We start from the raw sequence: 17422 nt of genomic DNA on the forward strand, positions 1-17422 counted from the left end.
CTCCAAGATGGAGGGGGGAGAAGTGGGAATGTGGCACATTCAGGGGAGGAGGGGCGGGGCCAGGGTGGGGATTTAGGGAAGGAATTGGAATGGGGGCAGAGTTGGGGTGGGGACTTTGGGGAAGGGGTTGGAATGGGTATGGGGCAGGGGTGGAGTTGGGGCAAGGCTGGGGGCAAAGGGGGGTCAAGCACCCAACCGGCACGAGTAGAAGTTGGTGCCTATGAAGGGCATGTCTACACTTGCAAAGTTACAGCGCCGCTCAGAGAGCGCAGAAGGAAAACCACTGTTGTGTGTTCTCACTGTGTCAGCTGCCCGTGCAATAGCTAGTTCACACTTGTGGCACTTGCAGCACTATTCGGAGCGGTGCACTCTGGGCAGCTATCCCACAGAGCACCTCATTCTCTTTTGCGGCTAAGACTTGTGGGAAGGCGGAGGGGGTCGCGGGGCATCCTGGGTCCAGTCCCAATGCCCCGTGATGCATTGCTTCGCATCTCAGCAATCCCTGTGCTTCTGTCTGCATTTGGAGCCGTCTTTCAACGGTTTGTGTACTGTGCCCCCTGCCTCTTTCAGGCTGCAGGAATGGATCCCGCACTTCTGCCCAGTATGCTGCTCGCTCTGACCAACATGTCACAAGTGGCAGTGAAGTTATTCCTTAAACTACAAAGGCGAGGAGTGCAACATTGATTTCTCCACACGTAGTAGCTACGACACGAGATTGCTTGTGGCATTCACGGAGGTGCTGACCACAGTGGAACACCACTTTGGGGCTTGGGAAACGAGCACTGAGTGGTGGAATCACATCGTCATGCACGTCTGGGATGACAAGCAATGGCTGCAGAACTTTCGCATGAGGAAAACCACATTCACGGGACTGTGTGATGAGCTTGCCCCAGCCCTGTGGCACAGGCACAAGAATGAGAGCTGCCGTGTCACCAGAGAAGCGCGTGGTGATGGCACTGTGGAAGCTGGCTACTCCAGACTGCTGCTGATCGGTTGTAAACCGCTTTAGAGTGGGAAAGTCGACCATTGAAGTCGTGTTGATGGAAGTGTGCAGAGCCATTAATCGCATCCTGCTCCGAAAGACAGTGACTCTGGACAACGTGCGTGACATTGTGGGTGGCTTTGCTCAAATGGGTTTTCAAACAAACACAATTCTTTTATTAAAAGACAACAACTGGAGGGGAGAGTTAAATGAAAAAATTCAGCCGGGAGGGGCATGGGGGAAAGAAAGCTCTCAAGAGGAGGAGGGGTCCCGGAGTGGCTACAGATTTGTATATGTCCAGGAATCATACCCAACCTTCTCCTTTGGAGTACAATGAGGTGGATAATGTACTTCAGCAGGGCCAAACAGCTGAGGGACAGGTGTTGAGTGCAGTGGGTAGTTGGAGTCCGCAGTGTTGGACTGTGACAGGGGAGGAGTGGAATGCTGCGGGTAGAGTGGAGCCAGGAGGTTGATAAGAGTGTTGGCAGTATCTGGGGGGCGCATGGGAAAGAGTTTTGCAACAGTGGCTGCAGGGGAGGGTGGGGGTAGAGCTACTCGGTTTGAAGAGCTAGTATTGCCTGAAGCGTGTCCACGTGGTCCTCCATAACTGTTAGGAGCTGCTCTGTGGCTTCTTTCTGGCGTGCTGCGTTCTCCTTTCGGTCTTCCTCGCTGTCCTGTCACTCTTTCAATTCCTGTTTCTCGGCGGCCGAATGCATCATAACCTCATGCAGAAAGTCCTCCTTAGTTCTTCTTGGACACTTTCTAATTCTGTGCAGCCATTTTGCCGGCAATAAGGGAGGCTGGTCTCCTAAGATCATCTCTGTGAAGTTTAAATGTAACATTTTACAAAAGCAGGATTGTTTGCAACACAGACAACACTGATTCAGTGCTTTAAAACACAGCCAGTACTTGCACACCTGTCACTAACTGGCTGACCCCAGGCAAGCACACATGAGTCACAGGACCCCCAAAATGGTGAGTAGCTGCAGGGGCAGGGGAAATCACTCTTCCCGGATCCTGCTGTACACTGGGCACGTGGCTCTTGGGGAGAGCCTGATAATCATTCCTGTCTCCACATTTTCCGCAGGCTGTGTTCATTATGGAAAATATCTCACTGCTAAGGGTGAGCAGGGAATCAAGGGAGGGTCTTTTCCAAACCTGCGGCTATGCTGCCAGTGCAGCAATGGTCCCATCTCTCTCCCCTCCTCGCTGGTCACGGCAAAGTGGCACAGGAAAGTTACTGTTAATGGGGCAAGAAACAAAGCAGCTCTGCCGAGGAACCTACAGCAGTGGTTTGCCCAGTTTCTCCACGAGAGTTTCCTGGAGATCTGAGGGAGATTCCTGTGAAGTGAGGGAGTCTATCAACAGCCTGTTCCGCTGCTCAGACTAGGCATGCCGTGGGAGACAGGCCTGCTTCCTGCAACCCTCCTGCCCCAACAACTCGCTTCAGCAATTCCCAAAATCAGATCCACTTACCAGGGGCCTCCTCACTTGTTTGCGCTTTGCCAAGCTCTGACTGCTGTGGCTGGCTAGGCTCCTCCAGGGTAGAAAAGAGCCCCTGGCTGCATGCATCTCTGGCCTCTGAGTCATCCTCTGCCTCGGGGTCCCCCTGCCGCTCTTCATCCAAGATGTCGTCCTCCTCCTGGATCAGTTTACTCTCAACTGGCATGTGAGCCAACCAAGTATCCACAGGGGCCTTCGCAGTGGAGGTGGGATCGCCACCAAGGATCACGTCCAGTTCTTTGTAGAACCAGCAGCTTGTGGGCGCAGCACCAGAGCGGCGGTTTGCCTCCCGTGCCTTGTGATAGGCGTTCTTTAGCTCCTTCAGTTTTACCCTACACTGCAGTGTGTCCCAGTCATGGCCTCTTTCTATCATGCATCGTGAAATCTGTCCGTAGGTATCATAATTTCTACAGCCGGAGCGCAGCTGGGACTGCATAGCTTCCTCTTTCCAAATGCTCGGCATTGCTCCAAGCGGGGGATCACCTGGTGCATGGAACAGGCTTCGTCACCTGGAAAGATGCGCTGAGACCACTGAACGCATCACCGAGCAAACAGGAAGGGGACTTTCAAATTTGGAAAGGAATGTACGGGGTTGGGATGACGGTTGGTCACCTGAGGGCAGGGCAGTAGAGTTCAAACCGATGACCAGAGAGGCGAGAACAGGCATTGTGGGACACTTCCCAGAGGCTAATCACAGTGCTGACATCACCACGGTGTCTACATTGGCACCGCAGCACTGTAGCCCCAGTGCAGTCACGGTGGCTTTTTTTATAGCACTGCAACTGCGCAGTTTTTGCGCCCTAAGTGACTTGGTAGTGTGCACATCTCGGGAGTTACAGGCTCAAAGCTGCTTTAGTGCGCAGAAACTTGCCAGTGTCGACGGGGCCTAAGTGTATTGAGAGACCTGGGGAGAATGTTAATATAAAATATAATGCATTTTAAGGGGATGTTTTTGTTTGACAAGATAATTAAGGAACAGTGCTCTCCATCTTGGAAAATAAGGGCATAGCTACCTGGCTTTGGTACCTAGGACAGCTAGGGTTATGTAGTAAAGAATTCACACAGGAAAGTGATAAGACACAAACACCTTTTCATCTGTGGGTGAACACTTTTCACAAAACGATCACTTTATCTGACCTATCCATCCTTCTTCTCAAAGGAAATCAAGCCCGGAAGCTTAAATTCATAACTTTGCCAGGCGAATCACAGGCTGAATACAGAGACACTGGATTTATGGCTTATTACAGGGATGGCCAAACTGTGGTTTTACAGTTAAAGTGCAGCTTGCGGACTCTTTTTTCCCCCACCCACCCCATTCTCCAGCTGTCAGACTGGGGGAAGCTAGGAAGTTCTGCCCTGCAACCGGAGGGTGGAACTAGAGGAGACCTGCACAACATGCGGCCCCTGGAGGCTCACTGTGTGGCGTTTGGGCAAGCGGTGGGGTGGGGCTGCTGGGGTCACCCCCTGCCCGGGGGCGCCCTGCCTCACAGCCCCACATGCTGTGCTCCAACCACCTTAACAGCCAGAACCGCACGTGTCTTCATCTCCTGCTCCCCCCGCCTGGCGTACAGCAGGTGAGTCACTTCCTGGGCCCACTGAGGTGGGAAGCACTGGGCATGAGGCAGAGCTGATAAGTGCTGAGCAAGGGGAGGGGTACCTGGCCTGGACTCGAGCAGTAGCTCAGGGGGGAGGAAGAGGGGAACTGGGCCAAGACTCCTCCCCAAACCCGCCCTTTAGTTGGGGGAGGGGGAGCTACTGCAGTGGTTGGTCCCAGGGTGGCCTCCGTAGTGATTGGGGAGGGAGCGGGTGGGGGGTTTGAACTGTCTTTGGGCAGCCAGGAAATCCCCTGGGGGAGAGGGGTGTGTGTGTGTGTCTTGCACCTGCCCTGCCCCGACTGCTGCCCCCTTCCCTGGTCCAGGGACCTTCCCCGGCCCCTATCACGCTACCACCTCCCATTCCCCAGGCTCCCTACAGCCCCTGTGTTTGTGTTGGGCGAGGGATGTGTTTCAGAGGGGCTGGGCGGCACTGGGGGCGGGTGTTTCGGGGAGGCCGGGGGGTTTCGACCTCAGCAGTTTTCTTTGGAGTAATATGGCTCTCGCCGCTGAGTTGTGCAGACCTGTGCTAGAGGATTCTGCCAGAGACAATGGGTGCCTGCTGAGAGTGGGGTGGGGGTGAGGCACAATTTAGAGGTTCTCTTCCTCTCCCACCTCCCCAACAGCTTGAGTCTCGCCTCTCCAGGCACACCCCTCCCACCCTCAGTGGTCCTTTCCTGCCGCTCCCAGGTGTTAGCTCCAGGTGGAGAGGCAATGGCAAACAGCTGGAAACTGCAAGGAGAGGCTACTGTTTTAGCTCTGCAAGGAGAGGCAGCAGCAAAAGCAGCAACTCTCCCTGCAGCTCCCAGCTGTTTGCTGCTGCCTCTCCCTACTGCTGCAGCTCCCAGCTTGCTGGCTCCAGTATCTGCTGTGCAGGGAGGGGGCCTGGCAGCACCCGGTGACTGAGCAGGGCCAGCAAACCCTGGCAAAAATCTGGGGAAGAGCACGTGACCCCATGTGCCCCCCCTCCCAATCTCTGACTTCTGCACAGTGTGGAAGGGTTCTTGGGACTTCAACCACGCGGGGCACGGCTCATGGCTTCTGCTGGAGAGAGGCTGAAGCCCCAAGCCCCTTCAGGTGTCTCCCATGTGGCTGAAGCCCTGGCAGGCGCACCCTGGCTCTCAAACTTCTGAAGATTGTCGTATGCAGCTCAGAGGGTCAATAAGTTTGGCCACCCTGGCTTATTACAACAATTTATAGCCCACTAGCAACCTCCTCCTCCCCTCTTTCCCCCCTGTAACTGGAGGGGATGGTGACATTTGTGTTAACTACTTATGCTAAACAATCTGTTCCACTTTATATTTAGCTGTGACTCTCTGAGTACGTTTCCCAGACCTGAAGAGCTCTGTGTACCTTGAAAGCATGTCTCACCTGGTCCAATGAAAGTTATTACCTCATTCACCTTGTCTCTTACTAAAGCTTTTGGCAGCAATACAAATGATATGGACTAGCTTAGAAATGAGCATGTTGAATGTGCTGTTCTCAGCTAATCTGAGGGCTTGTCTACACTATGCAGCTTTTAGCGACAAGGCTGTGTCCACACAGCCTTGTTGCTAAGAGTCAGCGTGTGTGAATGCTGTCTGTCTAGCCCCATGAGTGGCAGAATGTTTCTTTTGCCGGGGAGGGTTAAGTACCCATGAAAGACAAAAGTTTTGTTGACAACGTTGCAGTGTAGACAAGCCCCAGCTGAGCTTTGAGGGGACAGGGTTTTTTATATTTTCAGGAACAGGCCCGCTGGACTGGATAATCATTTTACAGCAATTTTGCTGTAGGTTTACTTTGGTCTGTGATACTTATAGACTACTCATTGTTTATTTAAAGGACTATAACAAGTATTTTCTGTACTGTGAGAAAATTCCCTAATTTTATCAAAAATGTGGGGGAGATAATTTTAACTGACTGTTTCTTTTGTCTCCTTTTTAGGTGCATGTTACTATGATGCTAATCAGTCAATGTATGTGTTTGGTGGCTGCACCCAGAGCAGTTGCAATGCTGCATTCAATGACCTCTGGAGACTTGACCTCAACAGCAAAGAGTGGATCCGGCCTCTGGCATCAGGTGAGAGGTGACGGATGTTAAAGATCTTTGGTTGCTCTTATTCTTATTTCTTACAGTGAACTACCCAAAGCTGTACCTAAGTGTCTTCCCTATAGGGCCACACAGCTTGATACTTACAGCTTCTTTAGCTGAATGCTTTTTAGGTTATATCTGGTGGTAAATACAGAGTATTTTGGTGTCCTTCCGTCCAGAGAACTGTACTATGGAGCAAGTACCACGAATGCCTTTTCTGTGGGCTAGCAAACTGTTTAATGCTAGTTTGTGCTATGTAGAATGAGTGACATTTAGGTGGAAGTTGTGAGAGCCTGGGTTGATAGAAAGTATCAGGGAATAGCCGTATTAGTCTGTATCCACAAAAACAAGGAGGAGTCCAGTGGCACCATAAAGACTAACATATATTTCGGCATAAGCTTTTGTGGGTAGAAAACCCTCACTACTTCAGATGCATTTTATGCATCTTATCCACGAAAGCTTATGCCCAAATAAACCTGTTAGTCTTTAAGGTGCCACCGGACTCCCTGTTGTTTTTTTTGGGTTGATAGAAGTCATTGTCCCAGTGCTGACAGCTTTGAATAACTTTGGTGGTTGCCAGTTCAGTTATTTGGAGGAGTGCATAAAACATGTCTCAGCTGGTTACCCACAGCAACCAGGAGCGTGGGAAACAGGTACACTCATGCAATCCCCATATTGTGAGCTAGAGCAGAAAAGGGCTAAAAGTTATTTCCCACAGTGGTTTTAAACATTAAAAATCTGTTTAAACATGTTGTTTTTTTCCCATATAACTTGGATTTAAGTTGCAAAAATGTAACAACTGCAGAAGTAGGCAGCTCTTTGAAATTAAATGAGATGGAAAGTAGATGAAATAGAATTTATTTCAGTGTGAGGTTCCCTGCTATAACAAAGGAAGCCAATGGGAGAACAGTGTTAACACAAATAAGTAGTGATATCTTAGTGCCTGGCATTGCCCTAGTCATGGATCAGAACTCCATTGTGCTAGGGCAGTGGTTCTCAAACTTTTGTACTAGTGACCCCTTTCACGTAGCAAACCTCTTAGTGCGACCTCCCTTATAAATTAAAAACACTTTTTTATGTATTTAACACTATTATAAATGCTGGAGATAAAGCAGGGTTTGGGGTGGAGGCTGACAGCTCGCGACCCCCAATAATAAACTCGTGACCCCCGAGGGGTCCCAACCCCCAGTTTGGGACTCCCTGCGCTAGGGTCTATACAAACACTGAAGAAAGATAACCACTACCCTTAGTATCTTTCATGCTCACCCTGGAGAGTTGGGTGCAGATTATATTAACAATGTGTTTTTTAATCACAAAATCCAATGTCTTGTATCTAAGGGTTAAAAATAAGCATGTAGTAAGCGCTTAGACTTGAGCTCAAAGTGTATAAAGGTTTGAGTTAGGCTGTCTACACTAGTACTTTGTCAGTCAGGGTGTGGAAAAAAACAAACCAACCATCCTCTGACCGACATAAGTTTCACTGATTAAAGCACTGGTGTGGACAGCACTATGTCAGTGGGAGATGCTCTCTCGCCGACATAGCTACTGCTGTTCATTGGGAGCGGTTTAATTATGCCGACAAGAGCGGCTACACAGGAGATGTTACTGGTTTGTAGTGTAGACATAGCCTTAGTGAGGAGAAGACAAGGATGTTCCAAGATTGCAGTCATGAGGGTTTTTATGGTAATGATTTTAAGACCATTCTCACAATTAAAAAGGGGGAGCTGATGAAAATGTCAAGATTGTTTGTTTGTTTTTGAGGCTCAAATTGCTGATATAAGAAGTTCTTGTATTTGAAGGTCTGGGAGATCTGATCTGTCTCTGATAACTAATCCTTGCAGGCGCTCAGATGGTAATGGGCAGTCTAATCAAACTCAGGGTTTTTTCAGTCTTCTTACAATGCAGTAACTTAACATGTGCATGATGAGACTTTGGCTTATTCTCTTCTTCCTCTCCTGTTGTTGCAATGCTGTCCCAACCTGAATGCGTTTAATCTGGTGAGGAGTGGGGAAGACGATGCAACTGGCAGTGGTTCTTCATTGAGGCTGAATGTAGTATATGGCCTGCAGTTTGTTTTTATTTAAAAAATGTTCTGATTGTGTTTAATGACTCCAGATGCTAGCACCCAGATCTGCATGTAGATCCCTCTGTCCATAATGTGTACAGAAAAATGTGCACTATGCTAACAAATAGCGCTCTTAAAGAGCAAGTCCTGTGGGAATATGTCAGAGTTAAGTCCTGTGGGAAGATCCCCTGAGGAAATATTTTTGCATGCTGTCATCAGCACATGTGCCCAGATCAGATCGCAACTGAATCTTCAGACAGGGAGTCTAGCTGAACAGAGCACGTTTCTCCATCTGTCTTCAGATGCGATGACTCACCCATGCTAGTGCTTCTGGTGGTTTCTTGCACATAACAATTGCCTTTTGATGTCCTTGCCACAGCATTCTCTACTGCCTGGATAAAAGAGTAGGAAATTGGAGGGGCAAAAGCAGAAAAACAGAGTAAGGACATTAAATTCAACAAGTCCTTGAACAAGTAGAAGGAAACGACATTTAAGGCACATGTGGAATTCACTGCATCTTGAGGCAGAGGTTAAATGAAGCAGATGGGCTTTGAAAGGAGAGCTAATTTTATTAACACTTGGTTCTGCACAGGGAAATTAAATCTCATGCTTCAGTGTAAACTGTCTGCCTACAGGGGATAGGAAGGGAATCCCAACTCCCTGTCTTTCAGATCCAATACACATTTAACTTGCGACACATTATGGGGTGAGATTTAATCTAGAGGCAGGGCCTCTGCAGGAGGCCAGATACTAGATGTGGCAAAGGTTTTGATCTGATATGGCAAATTTCTGTGCTTATTTAGAATGGGTGTCTCTTAGGTAGTGAGGAAACTGCTTATGTCTTGAAGAAATTTTGGTACTGTACAATTGATGGCTAAGTGGACAATGGAATTGCTTCCAGAGGTAGTTCAAAGTATGTACACCTTTAATTATCATATATTAAGATCCAGTTGGTCCTTGAGGAAGACGCATGAAACATGTTTAGTTTAGTTTAGTGTCTATGGAATCTGTTTTTTCCATTTGGAGGAAGTACAAGGAGCATCTTGATCCCATTCCATAGGCTCAGGAATCAGTTATTCGATATTTCCCATATTCCATCTGATCTCTGCCTCTTGGACAGCTGTTTTGTTGAGAGAGTGAGGAAGACCTGGCTATTGCTCCTTATAGCAAGCTGAAGTGTGTTGACTGAGTGCCAGGCTGAATGCTTTGCCATCTGCCCAATCTAAGGATTTTAAAATGAGCTGAGAAAGGTCTTAATGCCAGTCCCATCCCTACTGCCAGAATTCCATAAATGGATCACACTGGCTGCAGGTGAAGGACTTACTTGTTCATACCTGTTGTCTTCATTTTGTTTTTGTCCTTTGGGGGAATTAGACTAAGTGACAACCCCGCTGGGTATAGCATCTCCCAACTGAGATATTGTGCTTAAGCGAGCAGTAAATATTTAGCTTTCAAAGAAAAAAAATTGGCCAGTGCTTGCTTTCTGTCAAAGACATAGGGAGGAGTGAAATAATGCCTTCTGGTTTAAAGGAAACCCCCCATTTGTTGAGATTTCAGAATGCTCTGTTTGTATCTGTAACCAAGGCAGTGTCTTTTTTTTTTTTTAATTAACAATGTAGTTAGCATTAATAGAGCTAAAATATTAATACCCTGTAGCAGATTTTGAAACAGAGCAAAGGGGAGCCTCTCTAACCTTTACACCCTTGCACTCTTCTGGCCACATCCCTGTCCCAGCAATCTGCAGTTTCCACTTCTCCATGCAGATCTGTATAGGGCAGATGGGAGTGTGTATAGAGGTGGTTGATAGCCAGGGTCATTGGGAGGCTTGCGTGCAAGCTCACCACCAACTGGAGGGGGGAGAGCCAGGGCCAGAGAGGGAGACAAATGCATGTGGTAGCCTGCAACAGCTGCAGTGGAAGGGAGTTCAGAAAGGACACCTGAAGGTTTGGTTTAAGGAGGAAAATAGGTCAGCCAGGCTTGGAGGATTTACCAGTATTCAGGGCTGAGGTGGCTGGGCTCCCTAGTTGAGGCTGTAGGCGTTAATGTTATATGTGGGATCTCTGGAATACGTAGAATGTGCCTGGCCAGTGTGAAATGCACCAAATAGGATTCTTTCCTTCTTTGTGCCTAGAAACCACGACAGGACACAGGTGCTGGGAGCCTACCTTAGCCAAGAGAGTGAACCGTGTCCCCTCAAGACAGGGGAAAGGGAGTTGGGGAAATATTTTACATCAGTGGTGCCCAACCTTATTACACAGGAGGTCCACATAAACCTAAGCACAACTATGGGCCAAGCAGATTCTACATATTTCAATAAGATTTAAAGTCACCAGTGTTGACGACTTATATTTTACATTCAGCTTGTTTGGTATGTATTTAGGTAGATTGTTTCTATGTATAGTATTGTCTGTTTACACACTTCTGTAAACTAAAATGATGTAAACGTGCCGACAGAATGCTAATGAATCGGCTGTTAGTAAATTGGGTTGAAGTAGGCTGCAGGCCTTATGAAATGCTCTGGTGGGCTGTAGGTTGGGGACCCCTGGTTTACAGTAATCAGTCCACCCGGGTGTAGCAATAGATCATTGTTTGATAAATAGGCATAAGAGTGTATCCCCAAAGAGTCGTCATTCTGGTTAATCTTTGCCAAAGGAACTCCTTGATCATCTACATTTTTCTCTGGTCTCTTTTCCCATTCAGTTCATATGTTTATACAGGTGAGTCTCATCTTACACGGGGGTTCCGTTCCGCGGTTAGCACGTAAAGCGAAAACCACGTATAGTCAAAATTACATTGAGTTGAATGGTGGGCGGAATCGCCCGCACTACAGGTACAGTATTAAAATTGTTTGTTTTTCTTTTTTTTTGTTTTTGCTGACCACGTAAAGCTGAAATCGCACATGTTAAATGCACGTAAGATGCGACAGACCTGTATTGCTCTGGAGCTCTGCACTTGGTTCCTGTGTGCTTAGGTCTTGTGTCAAACCTGAAAATACTCTTCCTGACTGAGTAGAGGAAGACCTAAGGCATAGTCCACAGTAGATTGTCAGGATGCCCCTGTTCACTAGTGGGGGGAAGGGGGGTTGAGGGAGGACACAGGGATCAGATTTTAGAACTCGGGTGTTTATTTTAGCATCACAGCCATGACAACATACCAACTGGTTCCCCAAAGTGATAAAATCCCAGGAATAACCATGACATGACGTCCAAATGCTGTTCCCCATTGGTTCTGCCTCATCAGCTCATTCTTAGCTAAGCAGCCACCACCTCCTTTCTTGGTGCTGTCTTCTCAACAGCTACCTGGGGAGGAAAGCTGTCTGTTTTACAGTTCCCAAACTCCTCCCTTTCTTGAGCTTGCTTTGCCGTGAAAAGTGCCCACTGGGCAATGGCCTTCCCTTCCTCCTCTGATATCAGAAGCGTTTAGTACACTCATGGCTTACATCTTCCTGTTTTGCTGTGAACATGCATGCTAAACCCCTTCCAGTCAGAGCAGAGGGTAAAACTTTCCAGAACCTGCTTCCTGGTGCTTTCCTGTCCCTATACCAGGCCATCCCAGCCTTCTGTCACTGGGGAAGTGGGAGCCTTCTCTTCCTTGGCTCGCAGATTCACTCTTGGGGCCCTAACAAAACATAAACAAGGGAAAACTAATTCTGGCTTTTTAAAAGCACTGACCCCTTCCTTATTCTCCAGAGACAGCTTGTCTTGTCACAGGACCCTTTTTATAGGTCCAACTCCTTTGGGAAAGAACATTCCTATCCTGGTCGTAATGCTTTAGCCAAAAGTGTGATGAGCAGAAAGTTTTCACTTTCAAAGCTTTATCTAGAATATTCTGGGTGGTATATGCTTTTCTTAAGTAACACAGTGCTTGTATCGGATGATCACTCCAGCAGCTGGCTTTATTAACCTTATTCCTTTTGTCTGTGACTCACTCCTTCCCTTGATTACCCTTGGGGGAATATTGTTTCACTGCGCATGTGCAGAATTCACGGCCCCCACAGATTTCTTCGCTTCCCCGCAGAAAAATAACTTCTGATGAGGAAGCAAAGGGAAACTGCAAGAGGGGTCATGTGCCCCTCCCTGGCAGTGCAGGCAGGTCAGTTTGGGCACCTGGAACAGCTGGTAGAGAGACAAATCACATTGGGACAGGAGGCTGGGCATTCACGTGCATGAGAGAAAGACACTGTCTGTCTCGCTTGCTATTGCAGCACCCTCTGTGTGGAGGGGCAGGGTTTTGCGGTGTTTCTGGGGAGGTAGGCATGGGGCAGGCTCTCTCCTCTCAGGCAGAGCAGAATGTAGCCGCTTGCCTGCTTAGTGAATTGTTCCCATTGTTCTTAGTGAATTCCCCCAGGAGTATAAAACAGGTGTAAAAATAAGACTCCTTTTACATTGCCAGAGTTGTGTAAAGGAGTCTTATTGTAAAGGACAGTGTGACCTTATAAATGCTTGTGGTGCTTTAGTGATTAGAACTGGACTAAATTTTTGAACTGAAAACATTTCCTGTCAAAATGTGCTCTATGACCTGTTTGCTGCTGACCTTCCTGGAGATTGTCAGTAGCCAATATAACTTGTGAGTTTGAGTCCCCAACCCTCACTTGCTCTTCAGTTGCCTAGGATATAACACTGAGCATATGGCTGCATATATTTTTTGACTAATAACCAGAAGTAAAGGGTCTATACCAGCTACATTACTGAGGGGGTTGGGAATTTCCTTTGATGCTTCCCCACCCCCATTCTTCATTCATTGTATTGTCGTTTAAATAAATTACCAAAATAATTGAAATCAGCGTGATTATATTGCATTATTTTAACAAATAAAATATGCAGAATTTTAAAATATTGCACAGAATTTTTGGCACACAATTCCCCCAGGAGTCACTGATGCATGTTTCCTCTCTCCAGCCTCTACACAGAGTGTGTGGCGGGGGGTGGTAAGAGCACAGTGAATGCTGAATGCGCTTATTTAGGTGAATGTTCTACTGATCAGTAGGATGCTGAACATTCTCACCCAATGGCAAGTGCAGGGTTCACCAAACCTTAGCCACTTGAGCTTTAGGATCACAATGCTCCTCTTTAGCTGAAGTGGGAAGATGCACTTGATGTTGATTCAGTAAATCTAAAAGGCTGTGAATGAGCTGGGATAGATGCTCTTGTCATCTGTCCAACATTCTGCTCTTAGATGCAGTCTTTCTGGTGTTGGAAGGCTGCATTGGCTGCGGCATGATAGAGCAAGAAAGTTGGCCTTCAGTCATTTTTGTACTGTCGTTGGCCTTTGAATTCTGTGGTGTAACCTTAACAAAGCAGCCCAAAAGACTCAGACCGAACTAAAGTTCCGCTTTTGTAGCGCTCATGAAACAGTGAGAGATGTTGCTAAGAGATGGTAGTGAGTTTTTGTAACAGCAGTAACTGATTAAATCTGGCAAGATTCGAACATGAGCTTCCTTGTTCAGAGTTCTGTCACAGATGGTTGTCCTTTCTGTAGCTGGGGATGAGGGATAATCCAACCGAAAGAAATTGCCTATTCCTGAAACTTTGGGTGCTAACAAAAATCAGTCATGGACCTGAACTGCAGTGCACTAGAGACTGCAGGCATTAAAAGCAGAAACCTGGAATCTATTAACTTTTATCCCATGATAGATATAAAGTAATGGGCAAGAATACCTTCCTCAAATCATGATATACATGAACACCACTTATGTGACTGCTATGGGCCCACTCTTGGCTTCAGAAGGGCTCTGAGGTAGCTGGAATGTTATAGCCTGAGCAATGCAGCTTTCTGGGGGCCCCTGTGGCATGGAGACCCAGGCAATTGCTGCGATTGCTCTCCCTAAGGCCACCCTGGATTTTATATGCAGAAAACCAGTTACTGTGGCACAGGTGGGCCGTGGAGTTTTTATAGCATGTTGGGGGTGCCTCAGAAGGAAAAAGGTTGAGAATCTCTGGTCTAAAGTACTCTAAAGCCATATCATAGCAGGAGGCATGCAAGGAGCACAAGGAAGTAAGCCCCGATAATCTGGTATGGAGAACACAGAAGAAGCTGATTGTGCCCGTCAAAACCTAGGAAGGCTCACTGAGTAATCATTTAATTTTGGCCTCAGCTGCTATCTTTCGCCATCAAATAGTTCAGTATAGAATGTTTTAAAATGAAACACAGTTGGAATTTTTGGTGCTGAGTAGTATTTATTCTGGATGTAAACATTTTACAGTAGAAAACCAGGATTAAAGTCAGACCTGAATTACAGTGCAGCTTTTAAAAAAAAAAACAACTTAGCAAGAGAGAAGAGAAGAATGCTCTTAGATTTGAGTTGGTAACCCTTCCCTCATCAGACACAAAGACACTGAACATACTCTGGAATAGGACACTAGACTGCAGAGTCTGTGGGTATTTTTGCAGAGTCTGTTTGCTCTGAGTTAGTTTTTCTGCTCTGTTCCCTCCATTTACTAGTTGTATAGAACATGAATCATGCATTCACTATTGAAGCACTTGTAGAGCAACATTACATAACTTCCCTTTCCTGCGACTGTTTCAGCATTTGGCCCTGGGGTTACTAGATCTTATTTGAACCCATATGTGTTCTTAGTAGACTGGTATACTACCAACTGTGTCACTATGGCTGAATTAATACACATATCTGATTTATCGTGTGCCCCGAGGTAATCCAGTCTTAGTATAATTCTTTCATATGTCTAGGTCTGTTTTTTTCTTCCCATAGTAGTTCAGTGGTTTTCAACCTTTGGTGGTACGCAGAGGTCTTCCAAGGGGTACATCAACTCCTCTAGATACGTACCTAGTTTTACAACAGGGTACATAAAAAGTACTAGTGTAGACAGTACAAACTCAAATTTCATACAATGACTTGTTTATACTGCTTTATAGACTATACACTGAAATGGAACTACAACATTTATATTCCAATTGATTTATTTTAGAATTATATGGCAAAAATGAGAGCAATTTTTCAGTAATAGTGTGCTGTGACACTTATATTTTTATGCCTGATTTTGTAAGTAAGTCATATTTAAGTAAGCTGAAATTTAGGGGTACATAAGACAAATCAGGCTCCTGAAAAGGGGTACAGTAGTCTGGAAAGATTGAGAGAGACTGCTATAGTTGATCTTTCATGCTGCCTGCCTTCTGAAACGTCTCCATTTGTGGAAAATGTCTTTAATGGATTTTTTTAATTTAAATTATGGAAAATTTCAAGGCGGAGGGATGGGAAATTGCAAGTTTGCTAGAGCTGCTACTTTTCATGTTCCAAATGAATTCATCCATGCAGTGTCCGTGCAGGAGCAGAGGGAGAGCCCCTGGGAGAGTAATCAATCACTATTTGTGTTCAGAAGGGGTGAGACATACTGGTGATTAGGCACTTAATCTAAGGGCAGGTCTACACTACAGTAGGGATCAACACTCTGAGATCGATCCACCGGCAGTCAATTTAGCAGGTCTAGTAAAGACCTTCCAAATCGACTGCAGATTGCTCTCTAGTCTACCCCCAACGAGAAGAGAAGAGTAAGATAAATCGACGGGAGATTTTCTCCCATCGACCCCCACGGTAACTCGACCTAAGGTGTGTCTACTCCAGCTACGTTATTCACGTAACTGGTGTTGCATAGCATAGGTTGATTTACTGTGGTAGTGTAGACCTAGCCAAAGTGTTTTTTTGTTTCACAACACTGATCTGTCCTCTCTTGACTTGCAGATCCTTCTCCATTTCTCTACTCTGGCCTTTTCTTTGTTTGCAGTTAGCCTGTGAATGATTTAGTTTTCCTCTGTCTCATGAATGAAGAGAGCAATTAGTGCTACTTTTCAACCCAGATGAAAGCAGAGCTAACTACTTTGTCTGAGGCTGGATTCTCCATCGTTCCTATCCAGATGAGGTCCTGGGAATACCTATATTCTGAGAGTACCATTCCCTTTTGGAAGGCAATGAATATGGCATTCCATAAGGCCATGTTGGGAAGTGAACTGCTTCCTCTGAGGCCAACAGAGGTCATATGTGGTGCAGTCCCTAATGTTATTGTGTGAATGGTCTTGGTAATAAAGGGATGAATGATGGAAGAATTGTACCAAAGTTGGGAATGTGTTCCCTTCCCCCACAGGCTTACAGTTTGCAGGCATAAACCCAGCACGAGTTCTGTAACCGTCTGTTTAGGGATCCAGAGACCTGTGGCAGCTCTCAGGCTTCCTGTGCTGTCGAGCTGTCAGGCCAATTATGACTATATCTTCACCACAAAAACGTGTGTGCTTACACTGAGACAAGCCAGGCACAGGTAATTGTTTACCTTAATGTACCTTGTGAGTGTCAACCCATGTCCCCAGTATGGGGGATAGTTTTTTATCTCGGGCTAGTCAAGGGATCCCCCATGCTGGGGACATGGGGGTGACATTGACAAGCTACATTAAGGTAGAAACTGTGCCTTATCTCCACTGGGATTATACACAGAGCTCTCTATCTCGATGTGAAAACTCGCTGCTTTTGTAGTGAAGACATAATCTTAACTCCGTTAATTTTTAATCGGATAGAATTGTTTCTTTCTGACAGCAGCTTTATTTCATGCCCCAAAATGACTTTCCTGTATGAAAAGGATTATGGCTCTTAAAGTTGCTTCCTCTCTTTTGGGGGACCTTTTAAAAACACTGAAGTCTTTCAGAGAGAAATGTATGACTTCTCTGCTTCTGTCACAGTGCCAGCTTCTCTCCCCACCCACGCAATCCTCCCACTCTGCTCATGCCTGGGAGCCAGGGTGCCTGGCTGCAGTGTGCCCTTTGACCCAGCCTGCATTGTTTGAATTCTCCTTATCAGTGCCTCTGAGCAGGTTTCCAGAGCACTCCAAATCATTTCAGTTACAGGAATAACAGAAGTGACATTTGTAGGCCCGGTGTGAGCTTGTCGTAGAGTACATGAAGTCACCCTATGATTTTCATTTTGTTCTCTCCTTGACCCTTATGACTTCAGAGTGGGGAGAGTGTTTAGAATGCTGTCAGCCCTAAGAAAGAAAATGCATCTCTGGTCCTCATTTTTTTCTTCTGCTCCATCCATTATGCTGAAGTGCACATGGTACTTCATGCCTGAAGTGCAAGATGAAGGATGAAATACCTTCTCTGAATAGGTTAGTCTATGCAAATAAGAACAGGACAGAACTATTAACGGCTAATCGTCTTTATAGCTGGAGTGCCATTGCTGCATGCAGAGGGCTCCCTCATCCAGCTCTT

General features: G+C 46.5%; 1 protein-coding gene across 1 annotated transcript in view; it reads left to right on the plus strand.

The window, feature by feature from the left end:
* Positions 1-17422, plus strand: part of FBXO42 (F-box protein 42) — a 95811-nt gene that overhangs the window by 54582 nt on the left and 23807 nt on the right. The window contains exon 4 of the mRNA XM_050931219.1: positions 6001-6135. Coding sequence (XP_050787176.1) covers positions 6001-6135 — 135 coding nt within the window. The remainder of the gene's footprint in view (positions 1-6000; positions 6136-17422) is intronic.

This window comes from Gopherus flavomarginatus, chromosome 21 (genome assembly GCF_025201925.1).
Source record: "Gopherus flavomarginatus isolate rGopFla2 chromosome 21, rGopFla2.mat.asm, whole genome shotgun sequence".
Lineage (NCBI taxonomy): Eukaryota > Metazoa > Chordata > Testudines > Testudinidae > Gopherus > Gopherus flavomarginatus.